The 22,300-nt window shown below is 39.0% G+C and overlaps 1 protein-coding gene across 3 annotated transcripts; it reads right to left on the reverse strand.

Annotated features, from left to right (window-relative positions):
* Window positions 1-1,958: 1,958 nt before the first annotated feature.
* Window positions 1,959-21,900, reverse strand: pcdh10a (protocadherin 10a). Of its 3 annotated transcripts, none has more exons than XM_084394023.1 (5): window positions 18,921-21,900; window positions 17,881-17,939; window positions 16,529-16,635; window positions 5,144-5,301; window positions 1,959-2,714 (listed from the first exon to the last, which is right to left on the reverse strand). In XM_084394023.1, the coding sequence occupies exons 1-5, from the start codon at window positions 21,405-21,407 to the stop codon at window positions 2,661-2,663; spliced, it is 2,865 nt and encodes a 954-aa protein (XP_084250149.1). In that variant the 5' UTR covers window positions 21,408-21,900; the 3' UTR covers window positions 1,959-2,660. The 3 variants fall into 3 exon arrangements, with proteins under 3 accessions (XP_084250149.1, XP_084250148.1, XP_084250147.1); XM_084394022.1 differs by having other exon boundaries at window positions 4,984-5,301; XM_084394021.1 differs by lacking the exon at window positions 1,959-2,714 and having other exon boundaries at window positions 4,707-5,301.
* Between the last annotated feature and the right edge of the window lie 400 nt (window positions 21,901-22,300).

A 22,300-nucleotide genomic window follows, 5' to 3' on the forward strand; every position in this document is an offset into this window, starting at 1 on the left:
GCAGCAGCAAAGTTGAGGCATGATGCTAATAGCAATAATTAAGGCTTTATATCTGCAATGCCTTGATATATTGACACCAATCTTTGTATGTGTCATTGTCACTTCACTCTGACCACATCACATCAGTTTTGTAACTGCGCCACCTATTGGTCGAAAGTGATAATCCATCAAATCATATTTTTAATTATTGTTTCTATGATTTTTCAGGCATTTTGCCTAAAATCCTCTTTAAATGTCTTTAATTGCTCATTGTTGCAGTTGGTCTGACACTTTCAGACATGTTGGCATGTCTTGTCGTCTTATTCTGCTTGGCCCCGGTAATGGCTGCTTGCAGCTATATTTATTATTATTATTATTATTATTATTATTATTATCGTGGAAAACAATTGTGCTGCCTAATTTTTTTTTTATATTTATATTTTATATTTCAAATAAAGAGATTTATATTTCAAATAAATGCTTTTCTTCTGAACTTTCTAGTCATCAAAGAATCTTGTAAAAATGTATCAACCTTCCCACAAAAAATATTTAGCAGCAAAAACTTTTTTCAGCATTGATGATAATATAAGAAATGTTTCGTGAGCAGCAAATCAGCATATTAGAATGATTTCTGAAGGATCATGTGAGACTGGAGTAATGATGCTGAAAATTCAGCTTTTCCATCACAGGAATAAATAACATTTTGAAATATATAAATGCTATATATATATGAATTAAAATAAACATTTAGTCAAGTAAAATTAACAACCACAACAAGAAAAAAATAAACTTCCTAAATTATTCAAGATAAACCTCACAGGGATGCTGGTCTAAATGGAGGCCTCATTTTTACTTAAAAGGCTTCACGCTGTTATTGTGAGGACTCATTGTGTCCATTCTGTGCAAGTGAAAAGTAATTTCTATCATATTTGTCCTGGTAGTAAAAGGAGTGCTTGATGTTTTTCTGTTGCTGATTATTCATGTGGGAGTTTTCAATTCAAAGCCTTGTTTTTACATGCTGATTTTACCCATGACACAAAACTGGGTGTTTTTTTTTTTTTTTTTTTTTTTTCTCTCTCTCTCTTTTCTAATGGCCAATCAGGAACACTGGGGAAAAGGCCAGAGAAGTTTAATGTTCAAAACAGCTCTCTAATCACAGTCAGTGTGGCAGGACTGAATAAACATCCGCAATCAAAGTCTTTCATACTCGTGCTTATCATTTCGGGCCAAGAAGTAAAAGATGTTCTGAATTGCTTTGAATGAAACTATGAAGCCTGTGAGCTAATGTGTGTTATATATAGAGAGAGGAGACCGGGTGTTGTCACAAAAGACTGTTTCTCAGTTAGTTTTGAGTCCAAAGTCTAATCATAAAAGTAAATATGGTTTTGTTCTTCTTCAACAAGTTAGTTGTCACATTTATATTGGGGCGAATTCTTTTATATATTGTATTTGTATACAAAATAGAAGAAAAAAAATAGACAAAAATGTATTTTGTGTTTCATCACTGGTTTTACAGATTAAATTGTAGAGATCCCATATATTAATAAATTGTGTATTTTTGCATATGAACAATAACCGTGTGAATGATTTTGTGGTTAAGACACAGATTTGACAACTAGTCCCGGTCTCAACTATATATTGTGTGTAATCTGCTATGGATGTGTTTGAGAGAGAATTATGTCAAATGACTACAACATATCAAATAATTATGCACTTACAGACAGAGAGGCCACACAATTTGAAGCCCCAATTTTAATGCAAGTCTTTTCAGCACTTTGTATTTGTTTATGGCAATATGGTGTTTAGGAAACTATCCAATGGGCTACACAGGTTCAGAAAAAAGTATATTATATATATATACGTTTATATATATATATATATATAGAGAGAGATTTATAGTTATTTGAAGCTTTAAAAGAGAACAGTACACACTTGCACACGTGAAGATAACCACAATGTCAGATGAAATATATCCGTAGGCCAATGAGAGGACAGAATCGTCTTTTTTTCTTTCTTTTTTTTTTACTTTTTCCTTTTTTTTTGTGTCCCCCGCATCCACGCTTTTTCTAAAGATAGTAACTTCAGAAGAACACTTGACCACACTGATTAAGAAGAAAAAAATAAACGACTATAGAAAACAGTCAAGTCTAAAACGGATAGTTGAGTTTATAATGCACATAGTTTGGGCTGCTCTTTGTACAGTACGTTTGTACAAGTGTGTGTGTGCGTGTGTGTGCGTGTGCGTGTGTGTGTGTGTGTGTGTGTGTGTGTCGAAACGGGTAAAGGGCTCAGACAGTTGGTATAGTTTACAGTGGACTGTAAACAGAGACACATTGATCACAGAGCGGAGAGAGTGAGGAAACACCCGTGTCCATTGATCATCCATTTTTCTCCTTTTGTCTCTCCATCACTCCTAATCCCCTTTTTGAGCTCTCTCCCTCTGTTCTTCCCTCTTTTCATCCAGCTTTTCGGAGGAGATTTGGCGAGGTTTCTCAGTCCTGCTGAGACTTCTCAGGGTCCTTGCGACATCGGATCGCATCCGATTTAATCTGTTTCAGACGTCCGACAGAGCTGGGAACGACCGGATAGGCCGTGATTGAGTTCAGTAAAAAAAAAGAAACGGAGGAAAATGTAAAAAAGAAACCCTTGATGCTTTTGGCCGGCTGCGTTACTGTGCAAACTCACGCTTTTTCAGGAATGTCCACACGGAAGGTGCTAGGAAATCCTTTTGCGTGCTATAGGGCAAAGAACAGGCAGAGAACATATGGATTGTTAAAATCATGTTCTTACTAATCCTCACATTTATTTCCAAGATTGAGTCTGATCTCACAAGGAAAAGTATTGCTGTTGCCATGTTTATTCATGCACTACTAAAACATCGCTCTTTTTTCAGATAATTACATAAATCTATCTTTAGATCTTGCATTTGAGTGAGAACTGTATAAATTATCTTTGTGTGAATGTTAAATTGGTTTTCTGTGAAATGTACGGATGAAGATTAAGCTTAAACGTAGAATCCTGACATAAAATAGCTTAAAATAAAGTTGAGATACAGTATAAAATCAAGTTATTAAATACAGCACATAAAATCCATTTTGTATAGCATTTAAAATGTGACTGATAATTTAGAGTAACTTTAATGTTAGATTAAATGTAAAATATAATTGCAATTAAATGTATTTGTAAAATGTAAATGTAATTGTAATACAATTATACACGCATCATTGTGCATGTAAAATTTTATTAAACTTTTTTTTTTCTTTTTTTTTTTATATGAAGAGTTCAGATGCAAAAGCCTCTAAGTGCCATCTGAAATTTTCTTCTAGAATGATCATTTTTATCAAGCTCGTTTATTTAAATTCAGTAATTTCACTTAAGTGGCAATGAAAATTACCTATTAATTGTCATTTAAGTGAAATTACTGAACCTAAATATACGAGCTTGATAAAAATGATCATTCTAGAAGAAAATTTCAGATGGCACTTAGAGGCTTTTGCATCTGAACTCTTCATATATTAAAATACAATCAAATCAAATTAAAAGCAACTAAGTAACCAAGGCGTTACAGAACCTTCTAAAACACATTTCTAGAGCGACATTTTGGCGGTGCGCTGATAATCATCAGTGTTGTGACGTTTTCTTGTGAGTGTTGCATAACAGTAAACAGTTATGCAAATAGGATAGAGGCGGGGCTTGTGGATATAAGGTCCATCACATCCACAGTCGGCATGATTTTGCCAAGAAAGACATGTTCCTGGATCAACATCTTTTGTTGATCCAGGAACAACATTCCTGACCAAAAAGATAGTCCTAACCCTATCCCTTCCCCTAAACCTAACCCTACACATAACTTATCCCTAAAATCAGAGGGAAATGCTAGGTGAATAAGAATGGTGTCCCTAACCCTTGTTGTAAGCCTAAACTTGACATAACTATAAACCTATCCCTCAACTCTGATTGGTTGATTGGAATGTTGTTCCTGGATCAACATCTTTGCGATGTTGTACTTGGTGAAATCACATTCACCCATATCCACATGTCTGAAAGGATACAAACACATGCATGCACACTTAGTCTCCGCCCACAGGAGAACACACAGTGTACACTTGCCCTTGCTTTAGTGCAGCAGTAGCAGTACTGCATTAAAACAGGTGTAACAAATTGCTGAATGTTTCAGCGACTGTGAGCGTTTACACTAGTACAGTTTGCATGCTATAATCAGAGGCGAGGAGGCAGGGCGATATGACTGTCGCAAGTGTGATTACAGTAGAGCTGTGGCATATGGTGATTACAACAGACATGGATACAGTGCTTGATGAGAGAGACAGGTACTTAATGTAGGATTTTGTTGGAATGTTTATGAAAGCTGGGAAATAACTGCTTCCATTCCATATGCCATGCTGTGCATTTCTGTTTATTGTGGCATAAAATGGAAATGTGATAAATCATGATTATAGGAGATGCAGAAGCGTGTGATGAGATACAGGCATGTTTTATAGACATACCATGTGTCTAATGTGATTATGATGAAGATAGATTTCAGCTTAAGGAAAAGTCACAGCACAAAAGTATGTGTTATGTAGGTTTGGATGACAAATTAGTTGCAAATCCAGCATTGATTAGCCAAATTTGTAATAAGATGTTTTCACCAGTGTCTTCAGATGCTTTGGGTGGGAGAATTTAGAGGGCAGGGAAAGGACAAAATGTTGAACACAACTCCACGATTTCACTCAAAAAAAAATCCTTTATTGATATGTCCATATATTATACATTTTTTTTGTTTGTTTTTTATCATTTTGCTTTTGAAGGAAAGGGGAAAACAAATTGGAAAGTGAGAGAGAATAGGTCAAGAAAGGGTGTTTTGAGAAATGGGATTACATTTTTTTTTTTAAGAAATATAAATAGTTCTATACAAAGAGAGCCATGGGTTAGAATTGGAACAGATGATGGCAGTGGATCAGATCTGGGGGGTTCAGAAATCGTACGTTTTGAGCGAGTACTCACACAGATAGTTGGGTTTGTAAGGCGCTCGGGCGCTTGGTAAGAGTGTGTGTAGCTCGTGGCGTGTGAGCGTGCCGTGGTGTGACTTGTCTTTGCCGAACGTAGAGAATGATCTATCATCGGCCCGATTGCACGCATCGTCCGGAACCACGCTCTCCTGTACCTCAGTGTCCGGCACCGCGTCCATTCCGGGGACGTGCAGGTTGCTACGGTAATCGGCGCCCTGGCGACTGTCGCCAGGCATGAAGGAGGGCATCCAGCAACGGTCGGAGTGACCCAGAGCCTTGCACTCTTCAGTGCAGTTGGAGAAAAGATCAGCTCCTGTGGAAGACAGAGGAAAGATGGGAGGAAATGTTAGCTTCATTCTAGTCAAACGTAATGTAGACTAGAATAAATAGAGTAATGTTACTATATTTACAATAATGAATATTCTCATTCCATCAGGGGTGTTTCCTCCGTGCAGGCAAGGGAGGCAATGCCTCCTCAATAAAATAGGGTGAGAAAATATTCCATATTACAAAAATAAAGCAACACATATTTTTCAAAATGTGACATTAAAAAGTGTATCGCTTGTTTTTTTAAAGTAGCACTGTCCAACAGTGCACCAGCAGGTAAAGTTACAGCGGATGTCCACGTCTTTCTAAAAGAGGATGCAATGCCTCTATGATTGGATGTAATTGGTTATAATTGGCTATGATTGGTTCACGCGATAAATCCTGTTTTCGCAAATTAGTCTGAATGAACAAAATGAAGGCGTTAATGGGCTTAAAAAGCTCACTCACTTAGATATCACCGCTTTATGTCATGTCAAAATCAAACTTGAAATGGCCTGAAAACATGATGACTGTGAGGTTTTCAGTGAGCAATCAGTTTGGTGAAATTAAACAAACATCTCCGTGTGTGTGACCAGTGTTTGATCCCAAAATATGTTGACTATTAAAAAGAACTGCTGAATATCAGTTCACAAATAAAATAATGTTGTTTAAATTGGTACTGCCGTAAGTTATTATTTTGTTATTTTTATTATTAAATGTAAAAATGCTTAAAACACTAACTTGATGAGATTTATACTTGGTTTTAATAAATAGAACATTAATTGCATTGTTAATTACATTGTCAAATAATCATTTTTGAAGTAAAGTTAAGGTAATGTTTATTTAACCAGGCAAATGTGACAACATTAAGTGTAAATGGGGACATATATTTACATTTGATTAATTAAAACATTAAAAAAACTGAACTTTGCCTCCTCATTTCTGAACACCACTACACGCCGCTGATATATACTATATATGTGTGTCTGGGTGTCTGTGTGTGTGTGTGAGATCAATTTAACCAAAAATATGCTTTGTGGAGTCTACATTTTTCTTCCCTCTGAGACAATGTAACAATCCAATGTCAACAAAAAACACAAAGGCAAAATTACTATGAATTATCCAGAGCGCGGAGTCTGAAATTATTCATATTTGAATGAAGATGATTATTTAACCAGACAGATTGCGAGCTTTTTACTCGTTTTATAATCAGCTGCAGTCATTGTCAGGCTTCAGCAAAGCACGGTAATTGACTGGAAGACGGCCCACTGAAAGAAGGATAGTTATATACACAAAGCAGTGAACTCTCCAGCCTTTTGTTTCTCCATGTCTGCCTCTCCACGTCCCTCCCACAAACCGATATTAAACGAGTCTGCTGTGATGTTTTCATGCTCTTTTCATGCCATTAATTTCTCTCATCGGCCGGTCTCTCAAGTCCTTCGTACAAACACTATAGGCAACGCAAGCAAAACTAACAACACTGGGAGAAACCGTCCTCCAAACACACAAGCTCACACGTACACTCTCTTGCTTTCTGACTAATGACTACACAGAGCATGATAATTAGCCGGTTTCAGAGGAAAATAACGAGAGGAGAGCTTGAAAGGGAAATAAATGAAAGAGAAGGGCAGAGAGCAGTGTGGCGTCACACTGAACCCTAATAAAGGCCTCTGGATACAACCACTACACGAGGGTCAGTGTTTCAAGGAGCATAAAGACCGGTTCAGAATTAGGAAGAAGAATATGACTGCATGAATAAAGAAATCAGTCATGGCTTAGTGGTTATCTCATGACAATTCGTAACTATTTTAGGTTTTGTTGAATTGATGGCTAATTCTTATGAATTCGTATGATCTCATTCGTACTCATTTGTATGATTACGCCCCACATTCAGTTATGTTTAGGGGTGGACCTTCATGCTTACATGCTTCTAAAAATCATGCGTTTTCATACAGTTCATATCGTACAAATTCATACAAAATCACCACCTTATAAATTGAGCTTTGGCACTCATGAGGACACCAAATTGTCATTAACAAATTGTCATTTCTCACTGATTGTTGGGGTAGTTAATAGTTAGGATTCTTAACTGTGGGTTCTAACCAACAGACTAGGACCACCACTAAAATGTGTGCTTAGCTTGTTATCAAGGTTCGGGATTTGGAAGTTTGAACTAGGAGAAAAGGTAAGAATAGTAATCAGGGTTAAGCCTTGTTTACATTGACGCATTCAGCCTGGTGTGAACCATCACAGATACACGTGCAAATCAGCGTTTATACTTCATGCGCACTGCATTGCACGATTCTCTGCTAAAGTATATTATTTTTATTCATGAACACGTAACAGGCAATTTCACAGTGCAGACGGAAACATGGTGCTTTTAAAATTATTTGCAGTCATTCTCTGCCTCAAAAAGTCCAACATAGATCCATATTCTTATAACCTTTCCTTAAGTTTGGATTGCAACATAGAAAAATTGCAAGCACCGTGATGTCACTGTTGGTCTGCACATTTTTTTTACTTGATAATACTAAAATATTCCAGGAGTAAAATCACAGTCAAGATGAGCAGCATAATATGGCACTGCATGATCAATTATGCAGCACCTACATGGCCTGTCTTAATATATTACATGAAATATTAAACTCCTATTTTTTTTTAAAGATGGAAATCTTATTAGTTCTTTCATCACAATTAAATAAGGCATTACTATGTATGTCACTAGGTGCTCTGCACTAACGTCTAATGGTAACAAATTTTTTTTAATTATTGTTTTACTGCTTATGGTTTTCTGCTAAAATCTCAGTGCTATGTGAGCTTCCGGTATGTCATATTTCTAAAAAGTGTTGAGCTTAACAAATTATATTACAATCTATTATATTCTATATTATTAAGTAGTAAGCATAACATTCTATATTAAAACATAACATTTTGGTCATGAGATCAAGAAGCTTTAAATACCTTAGTGTAAAGGTGGATCACATCAATGTTGCTTTATCCTGTCATGTGACACTTCCTCAAGACTTACTTTTGTGCTTAATTTTAACCTCGCTGCACCAGAAGCTGTGGTGACCACTGAGGTTAAATGCAGAAGCGATTGTGCATAGTCCATTACAAAAAGTCAGGTTCTTAATGATGCTGTCTTCCAGAAAATGACAAAATTACAGAAATCATTGTTATAAATCATTTTAAAAGATTTGTTTTTTAAATAATATATCAAAAGTAGCATGCATGAGTGTGTAAGCTAACTCTCAGTCCCTCACTGAGCAATGTCTAACTTTCGATCCTGTTGCGTAGTAAATTTATCATTTATAAAAGTGTCCGAATCACGAGTTTATTCATTTTGTAAAGGTTACAGAGTTCCATAAGAGGAATGACCTATATAAGAGGAGCAGATACAGTACTGTTAAAAGAGTGATGCACCAAGGTCAGATTCAAACAAGTACAATGAGGGAGAGCAATAAAATACAAAAGAGAACATGTGAAGCGAAGGAGAGAATGAAAGTCTGTAGGCTGATATAAGGAAATTTGAGACACAGGTAAAGACAAAGGCCCACAGAAAAGGAAAGGGAGGAGGTGGATGCATGTCAGGCCAAACTCTAATCTTTAATTCCTTGTGGCAGAAGCTTTTCTGAGTGAGATCAAAAGACAAATCTGTGCTGCTGATAAACCTGACCATACTATAAGTGTATGTGTGTGTTGATGCTTAAATGAACACACGGGGGGATAATGTTTTATTAGTATAGAGCTATTGTAATGATTTGCATAACTGACCAGGAAACATGTTATTGGTGTGGCTTTGGGACCTGCAGGTATATGCATAAAAGGCTGTAGATTAAATGCACTGACCCAGAATACTGTGCTTATTAGAATCCCTATAGGTGACTTTGGTAGTTGATGAAGCATTATTGCGTGATCAGAGTGTCTATGTTGTGCACAGTGAAATCCAGGGGGGCAGGGTTTCATAAAATATTGAAGCTTCCCCGGGCGCCGCCATTGATTAGCGGACCCCCACCTGCTGTTAGCATTCCATTGACTCCCATTCATTTTGGCGTCACTTTGACAGCGAATAACTTTACATCTGAGGCGTTTAAAGACTCCATTTGTCCATTATTTATTTCTAAAGAAACAGGAAAATGTATAAAAGGCTCCATTACCTTGTATCTTACGTTATGGCCCAGTAGATGCAGTTTTTGTAAAAATAGGCTAACGATTGCGTCATAACCACGTGACTCTCTGTCGCACAGTCGAGAGATTACCGTATGGACAGGAGGAGAAGCTCGCGGGCAATTGGGGGGACGTGGAGGCAAAATGGCAAAGTAATTCATCAGAATACTTAGCAAAAGTTTCTCCTGCTCCTAGCTCATGGACAGCTCCTACTCACACTCTCCGTCTCTGCAAGTTTCAGAAGGGAATGATTCAGATTTCTCTTGGCACAGCTACTAGAAGACAGACGGGTTGCTCACGTCACATCTACGTCGTCAAGCTCAGTTTGAGTCTGCGCAGTACGCTCAGCCATCAGGAAGTGAGTGCTTCTAATTGACTTCACTTGTCTCCGCTGAATCCAATGGGGTCGCTGTGTCCAGTTTATATACTGTCTATGGTGAAATCAGCTTGCTTGTAATGCCTTTTTCATTTACTGGACGGCACAGAAAACTCAAGATACCCAAGATAATTGCTGCTGGATTGAGCTTATCAAAATACACTGTTAAAAAGAGGGTTTTCTCAGAGATGCCATTGAAGAACCATTTTTGGTACCTCAAAGACCATTCAGGCAAAAATATAAGGAAACTTTTTCCACCATAAAGAACACTTTGTGGAATGGAAAGGTTCCAAGGTTCACGTGGAACCATTGATTCCATTAAAGAACCTTTATTTTTAGGAGTGCAGGCATAAACATTCACTTGTGAAAGACGTGATACACTTCTACCTGCTTTTTATTGCTCATATGTTGCTCTTTTAAAGCTCAGGGCACAACAAAGTATATACTAAGCATCAAATCATTTAGTCTCAGATCTGCTTAATAAGTAAGAATAGAGCTATAAAATAAAGATACATTGGTTCATCTTGAAATCTTTGTTTTTTGAATGCAGACTTTGGTGTCTTGAAGCAGTTTTTGACATTGCTGAGATCTCTTCTGAAACTCTAGAGGAGACGTGAGATTACTCGCGTATTTGTCTCAGGGGAGATCTGAGAAGCTTAAGCAAAAGTCTACATTTTCTCTATCATTGCTGTCAAGGATAAGCAAAGTTAAAAAGATTTCTTATGTGATTCTTCTTCCCTACGTGCTACTCAGGGCTTCTAATCTTACAGACTCAACATCTGAATCCACACTCAGCTCACATTTCTGCTCAGATGTGTTGTGAAATCCATAGATCACTTCCACAAGCTGTCCACTTTGTTATTTCACTATTATATCAGGGTGATATATATGGACAGAGATATGCAGCTGTACACAGAGGCATAAATCTTGTTAAAGCAGGGATCCAAGGCCATTGTGACATCATCAATATTAAGTACACCGTTAAACCTGACTACATACAATCAAACTCAATGTAATTAGAACAGCGGTCTCTAAATAGCCCCAACCGAGCGAGCAGACAGAAGCTCACAGCATGAGTTTCACATCGATATCACAGTCACATGCAGAGACTCGTGTAGAACATGTAGGACTTGATACCGTCTCATAAGATTGAGGTCTGCTTTTGTATGTGAAAACAACCTTTGAAAAACACAGAAAACTAGAATACATGTCCTGAATGCAATACTAGTGCTTGCAAGGCAGAAAAGTAATAGTCAAGTCATCTTTATTTCTATAGTGCTTTATAAAAAGCAGATTGTTTCAAAGCAGCTTCCAAAAAAAAACCCACTAAAATAATGATCAATAATGCAAAATTCCGCTATAAAGCAGCTATATAGCAGACAATAGTGTCATTGTTCAGCTCAAGTCAGTTCAGTGTTGATTCAGTTCAGTTCGATAACTGTTTAAGTTAATTAATCATGAAGTAAAATTTTCCTATAAGAAGCTCTACAGGTAGTAGTGTCATCCAGATCAATTCAGTTTTGTTATCATCCAATAGTGTCAGTACAGTGCTTTTTTTTTTTTTTTTTTTTGCCACCCAGCTCTCGCATTTTTTAATTTTCACAAAAAAATCATGGCCCCCAGAATATTTTTTGTATGAATATCTGAACATACAATATATCAAAAGAAAGAAAAGAATGTTATTATCAGGGGTGCACATAACTGAGTTCCAACATTTTCGGGGACAGGGACACATTTACTTACTGGAGTAGGATTTTTCTCCATCTCTGGAAAGATAGCAATCATGATGACTATTGTGTTCATTAATTATTAGTTGTTAATAGGTGTGCAACGGATCGCAGTTGATCCGTGATCCATACGGACCAGGCCCCACGGTTCGGCACACATGTGATTCGCAGATTAACTGCTAAGTTTAACCATCATTAAGTTAAAGTTTATCATTTGGACGTGTTTTGTCTTGCCAGTTTACACATTCAATAGATTTTAAACGCGAAAGAAGAGGCGAAAATCGGGGCTCGCGTGCTATTATCTGAGGAACTAGACTCAGTAATGTGACTCATGTTTTGTGAATTTAACTAATACGAATTTATGTGATTTTGTGGTAGAATAATATCCTTTACTGTAGACTTTAACCATCAGATCCAGTCATCAGAACAGGACCCACATTTGGTGGAGATTGTGGGGTGAAGGAGGACATGCAAACGTTGGCACATTGAAGCAACAAATTAGATGGGATTTTTAAGTTTTAAATATTGTTACAATTATTTACACAGAAAATCTGTGATTTCATATATTGATTTGGGCAGGATTGGGATCTCTGTAGCTTTAACTTTTATTTACAACACATTACAATTAGCACATAATATATCTAAATCATTATTAAAGGTACAGCGAAATTTAGTTATGGTATTAGAGGCTCAGAAAAATGAAGAGAAACAATGTGAAAAAGTAATATACCACAATCACATATGTTCCTATAGAAACAAGGATTAAAATTCTCAGAGGACCCTGAGTTCACTTAAAAACAACAATGGCTGTGGAAGAAAAACAGACATTTTCAATTTGGACGGGATTAAAGTCACAAAGTATGTCTGTGAATCACAAAATTACCATCCTTAGGGAAAACAAGTCCAATTCAAATGAGGATTAAAGTTGAAATTATCTAGAAAACAAAGTTTGAATGCAGTCATTAAATGGTTCAATCTGAGTTAAATGCTGAAATTTGGGCTGATAGTTCAGCATTAGTGTTCTTTGGATAAAAAGAGCATGACAATGTGGCATCTATTATGCATAGCAAGCGGTAGACCTCAAGGATTTTATTATTTTTTGGCCGTCAAGAGAAATTTGAGCTGTCAGAATAATTGTGTTTAAAACCTAAAAGCGATATGATTCAGCAAATTGCATCATTTCTATTGTTCTGCAATACAATACATCATTGTATTGACAATATAGTGTAGCATGTTGTATGCTATAGTTTAACACCTGCACTTATAATAACTATATAAAGAAAGAAAAATATCTACATGATTTTCCATGAAATCCTATAATTGCAGACCTGTATTCGATTAGACGTTAGATATCCTCAGTGCATCTGGGAGCTTTATTAACAACAATGATCTGAGTAGATGCTGGACTCTGGGGTTGCAGACTTCCAGAGAAAAAGGGATGATGCGTTGTGTAAAAACACAATGACTAACTAAGCTGTTCTCTATCAGGAAGCGCTCTGCATCCCACTGTGTGCGTTATTTTCGTCTCTTTCCGCTTCTCTTGCATTTTCTCTTCTGGAGACCTCATCACATCTTTTATCAATGGTGTGCAAAAGCATCAGAATGAAAAGGAAAAACACTGCCAAAGCCCTGCTGAGCAGTATTTCCCTTCAGAACACCTGTCGTCGGGCTGACCAAAGACCTGAGCTCACATGCTGAGGACAAGCATTTTTGCTAGGGTTGGGAGGAAACTTATGGTAATTTTGTTTTGAAGAACAAGAGTGAAAGTAATGACGATTTGCTGAACATCTGGCTGGGCTTTCACTCAAAATCAACTAGCTGCCATAAGAAATGACCTATATAGTCACTACTGTCTTGGGGAGTGATTAACTATAGCGATGTTACTAACTTAACTGCATTTTTCAGTAATGTGTGTATCAAAGTTGTGTATCTTTTCCAGTAACAAGCTTTTCTAATAAGTGGTGATGTAGTGTGACAAAACACTGCATCACTGCTTTTTGTCACATTGTATTGAACACAGAACTTCATACTGAGCGAGCGGAGGCAATAATCCCAACAATAAACAGCTGTTCGGATGGTTCATGTATATGAATTTTTTTTTTTTTTTTGCATGTACTTTTTTTTTCTTCATAGCAAAACATGTTAAATGCTGTCGTTTGACTGTATTTCATAATGTACGCTGTTTTGCACTGTAATTGTACTTTGAATTTAGTGTATAATGTCTTACTTTAAATTGAGATGTTTATTGTATAAATTGATAAATACACTATATCATCTGATATATATTTAAAAAAATATTGCTTCCTGAAATAGCCTCAGTTTATTTAGCTACCTTTTGTTTGTAGCTTGTAGCAAAGCGTACTATTTCAAGGTAGCATGACTGTAGTAGAACTTAAATTATGAATAGCTTGAAGCTTGGCGAGCTACAGTTTCAAAGTTATTCCCCCAGCATTGACTTTCACCATAGCTACAACTATTTGCTTGTGTGTGTAAGTGTGTGTGTGTGTGTGCGTGTGCGTGCAGAGCAAATGGAGTTGCTCTGATTGGGAAATGATAGCATTAAATTACAGCGACAGGAGTGATTTGATTAACGTCATCACCACACATCCCTCATTTATAGATAATCATCAATCTATCGCTCACTCATGTTAATCTAATTGTGCAATTTGTCACGCCTCTGTCTCTTTGCAAACAAATGCAGATGTAACAGTCTAAATCGTGTAAAGGGCCATTTTCTGACCTCAGCTCTTCTAGCTTGACACTCATGCTCGTTTGAGAGACCCAAAGGCCATTTAAATAGATTGAAAGATATACTTTAAAGTACCAGGCTTTTCTAATCTCATAAGAATTGATTATAAATACAATTTCAATTTCATCCTCCCTTAAATGTTACATTACTTACATCAATGCATACAGCTTTTATTCTGTTTTTCATGTGTTTTGAAGAGATCAAATGAACCCCAAACAGAAACCGATACCAGTCACTTTTTCTTTTTTTTTAAGTGCATGCATAGTCTGTGGTAAAACAGAAAGATAAAACTCGGGGAGACAATACACTCTTAAAAATAAATGTTCCAAGGGTGATTTGCGCAGTGATGCCAAAGAAGAACTATTCTGGGTTCCCCAAAGAACCTTGTACAATTTCTTTATCTGAAGCATATTTTAATAATTGAAATAACCTTTTTTTTTTCACTCTAAATAACCTTTTTGTGCAATGGAAAGGTTCCATGGATGTTAAAGTTTCTTCATGGAACCATAGATTGCAACAAAGAAGCTTTATTTTTAAGAGTGTAATGTCTGCAATGTAATGTTTAAGTTTTTAATGAGGTAAAATGTACATAAAAAAATTTAAAATAAGATTTTTGGGGAAATTACTATTATGATTTGGTAACACTTTACACGAGCAATACATTTCTTACAATATAAATCAATCTTTGTTATTTAATACATTTGAAAAAATGCTAGCTAATAAAAAACAACTGTTCACTGTTAGCTCATGTCCATTAAATATTAACAGATATAACTTTTGATGTTAAAAAATATGTTAATAATTTGATGTATTACTAAATGTTGACATTAAGTCAATAAATCAATATAAGTCAATATAAGATCAATAAATGCATTAGAAGTTTCATTGTTAATTCCTGTTAGCTAATGTAGTTACTGCAAACAAATGGAACTTTATAGTAATGTGTTACCTATTATTTTTATATTTACATTATATATTGGGATCTAAGGGACCCTAAACATAAGAGCATTACAGTCAATTTCAACAGAATATGAGGGTTAAAAGGCTTTTTTCTCTTTCCTTTCTATCTTTTGGCTGAGCTTCTCTTAATTTAGACTAATATCTCCAAATTGACGCTGTAAGAACAAACGGAGGCGAGGTAGGGATGTGTGAAGGAGATAGCGTGTGTGTGTGTGTGTAAGTGGTTGTTAATGCAGTGGTGCTACCCCTGTCAGTGTCCCAGGCCTTCATCTTAACCTTGCTGTGATAATTGGCTATGCGGAGACAGGCGCTGAAATGGGAGTGCTGAAACTGCGAGCTTGCCAACACACACCCAGAGGAGAGCAGGGAAGGAAAGGACACACACACACACACACACACACACATCTTCTCATTTTACCTATTTGATGCTCTAATAAGTTTTCAAAAAAAATCTCAGTCCCTCTGCCTCTTTCCCTTCCTCCTTCTGTGATTTTTCCCCCCAGAAAGGATTATATCAAAGGCCTTTCTACAGTAAAGTTCCTTCAAACAGTAGTCACCTAAAATGCGAAACCATGCTCATTTCAAAAATTTGTATTCCATTGTGTGCAGCGCATACGTAATATCTGGCAACCCGTCATCTAACTGTTTGCCAAACCAAAGGCTGAATGTCATGATTCTTTGGAGAGAAAGGTCAAAGCTTTATCCAGTCGAAGCCATAAGGCTCCACCTTGATCAATAAACCAGCAGAAATGAAATATAGAACATGAAAGTCAAACAGCTCATCAAATTGAATATAAAGAAAGAATAAACAAAATTAAATAAAATTAATCTCCAACAAACTATTGCCATTTCACCGTGCTCGACTCAACCGTTTTTGGCATTTGATATGAATGGAAAAATAATTGTGTTTGGGGGTGTGGGTGGGGTGGTGGGTAGCTGTTTGGGTTTGTTACCGTGGAAGCTTTCAAATACTCATTAAATGATTCAGAAAGCTTGTTCATCAGACAAGTAAGACTCGTTCGTGGCATTGACTGAAATCCATTTAGCTTTGTTGACAGATGTATAATTTCCATGCAATCCCTATATTGATCCACTGTTGGAATCGGTTAAAGGCTTGCCGCGTTGTTTTCAAAGCCACAATGAGAGCAATTTCCCAATGTCTATGTTTCTCCTCAGCATTCATTCCCCAGGGGCCTTTCACCCATCTATGCTTATTTCAGGTGGACAGTAGGAGAGAAACTCGTAATCAACTCACCTGCTGTGTGGCCCCGGTTGGTGGCGTCATGGTCGCTGTCTCCCTGCTCGCTATCTCCATGCCCGCTATCTTTAGAACTGACGATATCTGCCTCTTGAAACGCTGAACTATAAGGGAATTTTCATTGTTTAGTAGACATTTGGTAATTGGAGCTTTGTACTGCATTTTTCCATTAGAAGTATTGATTGTTTTGGTTATTTAACACTTTTGGCACAGTTTTACATTTTAGACTGCTGATTAAATTCGATATCAAATTCTGAATCAGACTTGTGCTGTGTAGTTTGAAACATTAGGATGACACATGCGACGTTGTGTAAAATCTTGGGATTTTGGCTAGGGCCACATCATTTACACTGCTCTTGCTTTACATCAGTGTGTCTGTACCTATTTAACCATATTTTTGAACACAAATTGTACCCAGAAGTTAGCTTAATTTGACAAAACCTCCTTTTGGGGACATAATATTATTAAAATAATAATAATAATCTTTTTCTTTTTCTTTTTGGAACATTCTAAAAATGTAGAAAGATTTCTGTTAGGGTGTGGGTTTGGTTTAGGTCATAGTATTTATAACTGGTTGTATATAAAAATAATAGAAGTCTATGCAATGTTCCCATTTAGATAGCTTGAACATCTAAGGTCTGTCTTTCTGTGTGTGTGTAGCCTACATTATGTCCCCACAAAGATGCCAATATCCGAAATCCTTGTCCTTGTGGGGACATTTTTGGTCCCCATGAGGAAAACATCTTATAAATCATACTAAGTAATGATTTTTGAAAATGTAAAAATGCAGAAAGTTAGTGTAAGGGGATAGAATATGTGACCCTGGACCACAAAACCAGTCTTATGTTGTTTTTTTTTTGTTTTTTTTAGATTTATACATCATCTGAAAGCTGAATAAATAAGCTTCCCATTGATTTATTGTTTGTTAGGATAGGACAATATTTGGCCGAGATACAACTATTTGAAAATCTGGAATCTGAGGGTGCAAAAAAATCGAAACATTGAGATAAAAAAAAGTTGTCCATTTATGTTCACGATTGTGCTGCATTCACTCACAAAAATACATTTTTGATATATTTAAGGTGGAAATTTACTAAATATCTTCATGGAGCATGATCTTTACTTAATATAATGATTTTTGGCATAAAAGAAAAATCGATAATTTTGACCCATACAATGTATTGTTGGCTATTGCCACAAATATACCCGTGCGACTTATGACTGGTTTTGTGATCCAGGATCACATATACAGTTTTTGTACAGTGTAAAAATTATTATGTCTATGGAAAGTCTCTGTGTATGTGTGTGTGTGTGTGTGTGTGTACAGTGCATGTGAGCAATCATCTCACCTGTTTACACGACGGGGTCTATCCACCAAGTAGCTGAGCTCAGTTCTCTGGTGCTTGGTCTATAAGACATAAACAATAACAATAATTGAGTATGGCATTCTAAGTATGACATTCTACATTTATCATTAAAACACTGGTCAGGCCTCTGTTCTGCTCTGTCCATGCACTAGAGCACCTCAACCATAGAACCGCCTTTGTTCCACTGATACCCAGCGACTGTGTGCTTTGCATACTTAAACCCTTGTCCAATACACTCCCCCCTCCCTACTCAGTCTTGACTCCAGAGGGCTACACCCTTTCAGAGAATGCCAGGGGATAGTAAAGTATACCTTGTTGGATGACGGGGGCTCACTTAAGATAAAATGGCTTGTCTCAGAGGCAAAAGGCAAAGATGCTAGAATAAATGTGATAGCAGTTTGTAACCACCCACAATTCACCCAGAATTCACTTTCCCCATATCTTCCAAGTATTGGTCAATCATATAGTATTTTCATTGATCTTTTCTGAAATGTTTACATTAAGGATTCCCTCCAGTCTTGACCCTAAAGTGCTGTAGTGTAATTAAAGGATCTGAGAAAAGCACTGAGAAAAGCACTACAGCTCTGAGCTACCTTTAAAAGCACAATGTGAGTCATAAGCAAGCAGATGATTACAATCTAACAGAGGAAGCAGAAAGATCACGACTGAATAGACTTTTAAGGTGCATATATGTAGAGATAAATTTGGTGCACTGTTTCCATCCACTGAACTTGTCACAATGAATTCTATCATTCTTACTCAATAAACAGCAATAAATGGTAACACTTAATATATACATAAATACACACACACACACACACACACACACACACATATATATAATGATGCTTAACACATTAGCAGTTCATTTTAATTCCTATATGAATGTATGAAAATATATTAAGTAATAAAATCAAAGATAGTTTCTAAGTTAATATGGTAATGAGATGCTATTGATGTAAGCATTTCATACTGAATTCACATTAAGCGTTGCCCGTATAGGTAATAAAATGTGTTTTCACCTCGCTCGATAAAATGCTCCCGTTAGAGATGATATCTGGTTGCTGATCCGCGTATCCGGCAACGATTGCCCCGCACGGGTTGTGCTCTGTGTCTGTGCTCCGGGATGGACTGCACGGTTTGAGAAACATCAGGTCGGTTTTGGCAGACTCCGGTGTCAGGCACACCTGGTAGCAGTAGTTCTGATTCTGGTGGTGCGAGCCGAAGCTGCCCGACTCTTCCACTGGCACCTGTGCGGTACTGGCTACATTAGTGCTCTGAACGAGCATGATGTCCGATTTACTGAGCTTCTTCTTGCGCCCGCGCGCTTGGCGACTGCAGCACTGACAGCACGAGTCTCCGGCCATGCACGTGTAGATGTTCAGTTTCTTGTCCTTCTGACAACGCACCGCCAGCACGATCATAGCGAGGAGGAAGATGAAGGACACGGAGCCGAGAGCGATGATGAGGATGAGTGTGAGGTCCAGCGAACCCTCTTTGGACTTCACTGACCCCCGGTCGCCGCTCCGGCCCTCCACGCTGTCCACGAGCACAACGTTGATGCTCGCAGAGGACGAGAGCGGCGGCTGGCCGTGATCACGGACCTCGATCAACAGGTCGTACGGGTGCGGCGGGTCCCGTTTGCTGGATACCCGGCGCGCGGTACGCAGCTCGCCGGTTCTCCAGTCCATCCGGAACATCCCGAGCTCGTTTCCCCGGAGGATGCTGTACGACAGGCGCGCGTTCTCACCATCATCAGCATCCGTTGCAACAATACGGGTCACCAGGTATCCCGGCTCGGCTGAGCGGGGCAAATGTTCCCTCGCGGTGCCGTTTTTGCCCAAAGGTGCAATTACAGACGGGGTATTGTCATTCTGGTCCACTATGATTACATTAACGGTGGCGTTGGCAGTTAACTCGGGCGCACCGGAGTCCTTGGCGTGCACCATGAAACTGAAATCTTTTATTTGCTCGTAATCAAAAGAGCGCAGAGCGTACAAGTAGCCGTTCTCAGAGTTGATTGACACGTAGGTTAAGATTGACATACCCTGTATTTCGCACTCCAATATGGAGTAGGTGATATGGGCGTTCTGTCCAACATCTGGATCCACGGCGCTCACCGCGTAAATGTAAGCGCCCGGGACGTTATTCTCTGTCACGTACACGTCGTAAACCGTCTGCATGAATCTAGGCGCATTGTCGTTTTCGTCCGAAACGTGCACTTTGATGGACTTGCTTGTGGAGAGAGAGGGCACCCCCTTGTCTTTGGCGACCACCGTGAGCGTGTACGACTCCGCTTTCTCGCGGTCCAGCGGACCATCCGTAACGATCGTGTAATAGTTTTTGAAAGACGACTTGAGTTTGAACGGAACCTCGCCGTGCAGCTCGCAGGTCATCTGTCCGTTCTCGCCGGAGTCCCGGTCAGTGACGCTTAGCAGAGCGATCACCGTGCCCGGGACAGCCTGCTCGCTTACCGACTCCGTTACCGTGCTGAAACTAATCTCTGGCGTGTTGTCGTTCACGTCGATGAGTTTGACCAGAACTTTGCAGTGCGCGGGCACGGCGTTCGGCCCCATGTCTTTCGCCTGCACGTAGATCTGATGCGTGCTGCTCTCCTCGTAATCCACCTCGCCGGTCACTTCAATCCTCCCGGTGCGCGAGTCGATGTTAAACAGATCCCGAATACGCGGCGGATTGTGACTACTTAGAGAGTAAACAATCTCTCCGTTCTGGCCCTCGTCCATATCGGTGGCATTGAGCTGAATAACGAGCGTGCCAACTGGAGAGTTCTCGCGCAAGCTCACAGAGTAAACGGATTGATCGAACGTGGGCGCGTTGTCGTTTGAGTCCAGTACTTTAACCACTAGCAGTGCGGTGCCGGTCCTCTGCGGCTGCCCTCCGTCCACGGCGGTGAGCACGTACCTGTGCACCGCCTGCTGCTCTCGGTCCAAGGGTTTATCCAGCACGAGCTCCGCGAACCGGTTGCCGTCGCCCTGCGTCTGTACGTCCAAATAAAAGTAGTTGTTGGTGGTGATGGCGTATGTGTTCAAGGCATTAGTCCCCACATCAGGGTCGAAGGCGTTCTCCACCGGGAAGCGGGTGCCCGGTGTGGCGCTCTCGGTGATCTCCACGGTGATGTCCGTCTCTGGGAAACTCGGCGGATTGTCGTTAATATCCATGACCTCGATCTCGACGCGGAACAGCTCGAGTGGGTTCTCCAAAAACACTTCGAGGTGCAGAAAGCACGGGACGGTCTGGCGACATATCTCCTCTCGGTCGATGCGCTCGTTCACCACCAGCGCTCCGTTCTCTAAGTTGACCTCCAGGTACGGCGTGCGCGAGCTAGGCACGGTCTGGAAACGGCGCGCGGAAAGTTTGGTGATGTCCAGCCCCAGATCTTCGGCGATATTTCCCACAACCGTCCCGCGCTCCTGCTCTTCCGGTACCGAGAAGTGCAGCTGCGATAACCCTCCATCCAAGATCGAGAAAAAGAGAAATATCAAAATCATCTCCAAACAACAAGTGCACTCCTCTTTATCCCCTCGCTCTGTCTTGACTCCTTTTCTTCTCCAGTCACAGCTTAGGAATTACCCATCGCTTTGGTCTAAGAAAACATTTGCACTGTGCAATTTCCCAAATGAACATGAAAGCTCCTGTGTTGTACGGTGTCAGCCTGAAACCATGTCGCCATATGCGCAAGATCTATAGCCATTTGATAATGCTGTCTCAAGGAGAGCAGAATTTAGTAGTCCGTGCGTCACATAAAGACATTGCAGAACCTACAGATAGCCCGATCCTTAATACTGAGAAGCAAAACCTTAGCAAAACTCTTTTGCTTAATAAGTATATTGATCAATTTAAAAATAAAATCCGGAAGGCGACCTATTGCAGACAAATAACACTTTTCTACATAGGCTATAGTTGTCTAATGGTTCTTAATAACTGCGGGATGCTTAGAAATCCGTAGGTCCCCTCTTCTCGAGTTCTGCAAGGAGAGTGAGCATCAGTGCGTTGTTTTGCGCAGAGCTCTTGCCACCAGCAGCCAATGGACGCTCCGGACTGCCAGCGCTGCGTCACCTGATTCGACCGTGGGAATGTCAATCACACGCGCCCTCCCTCCTCAGTGCGCCCTTACATCCCCACTCCAGCTCACTTTAGAAGACATGTGAATCAATTCTCATTCTCCGTTTAAAGTCAAACAGGCGCATTCAAGGTAAATATTAGCACGGGAGAACACGATTCACGGTGTTCTGAAATCCTTTTTAGCCTACCTGTCAGTTTCTAGTCTTGACCAATTCATTCATTTGACTATTTAGCTTTTTAATATAAGTAGAATGTACGTGTTTGACTATATTTGACAAAATGATGAATGTCATACTTATTTAAGAATCAATTCTTAATG

Source organism: Rutilus rutilus, assembly GCF_951802725.1.
Source record: "Rutilus rutilus genome assembly, chromosome: 2".
Taxonomy (NCBI): domain Eukaryota; kingdom Metazoa; phylum Chordata; class Actinopteri; order Cypriniformes; family Leuciscidae; genus Rutilus; species Rutilus rutilus.

Bases quoted from the DNA above. Each gene is read 5' to 3' on its own strand.
- pcdh10a (XM_084394021.1), bottom strand. From the start codon at position 21,407: ATGATTTTGATATTTCTCTTTTTCTCGATCTTGGATGGAGGGTTATCG. The intron at 17,940-18,920 runs GTGAAAACACAT...TATGTCTTATAG, and splicing joins GGAGCATTTTATCGAGCGAG to ACCAAGCACCAGAGAACTGA. The intron at 5,302-16,528 runs GTGAGTTGATTA...TGTCTTCCACAG, and splicing joins CAACCGGGGCCACACAGCAG to GAGCTGATCTTTTCTCCAAC.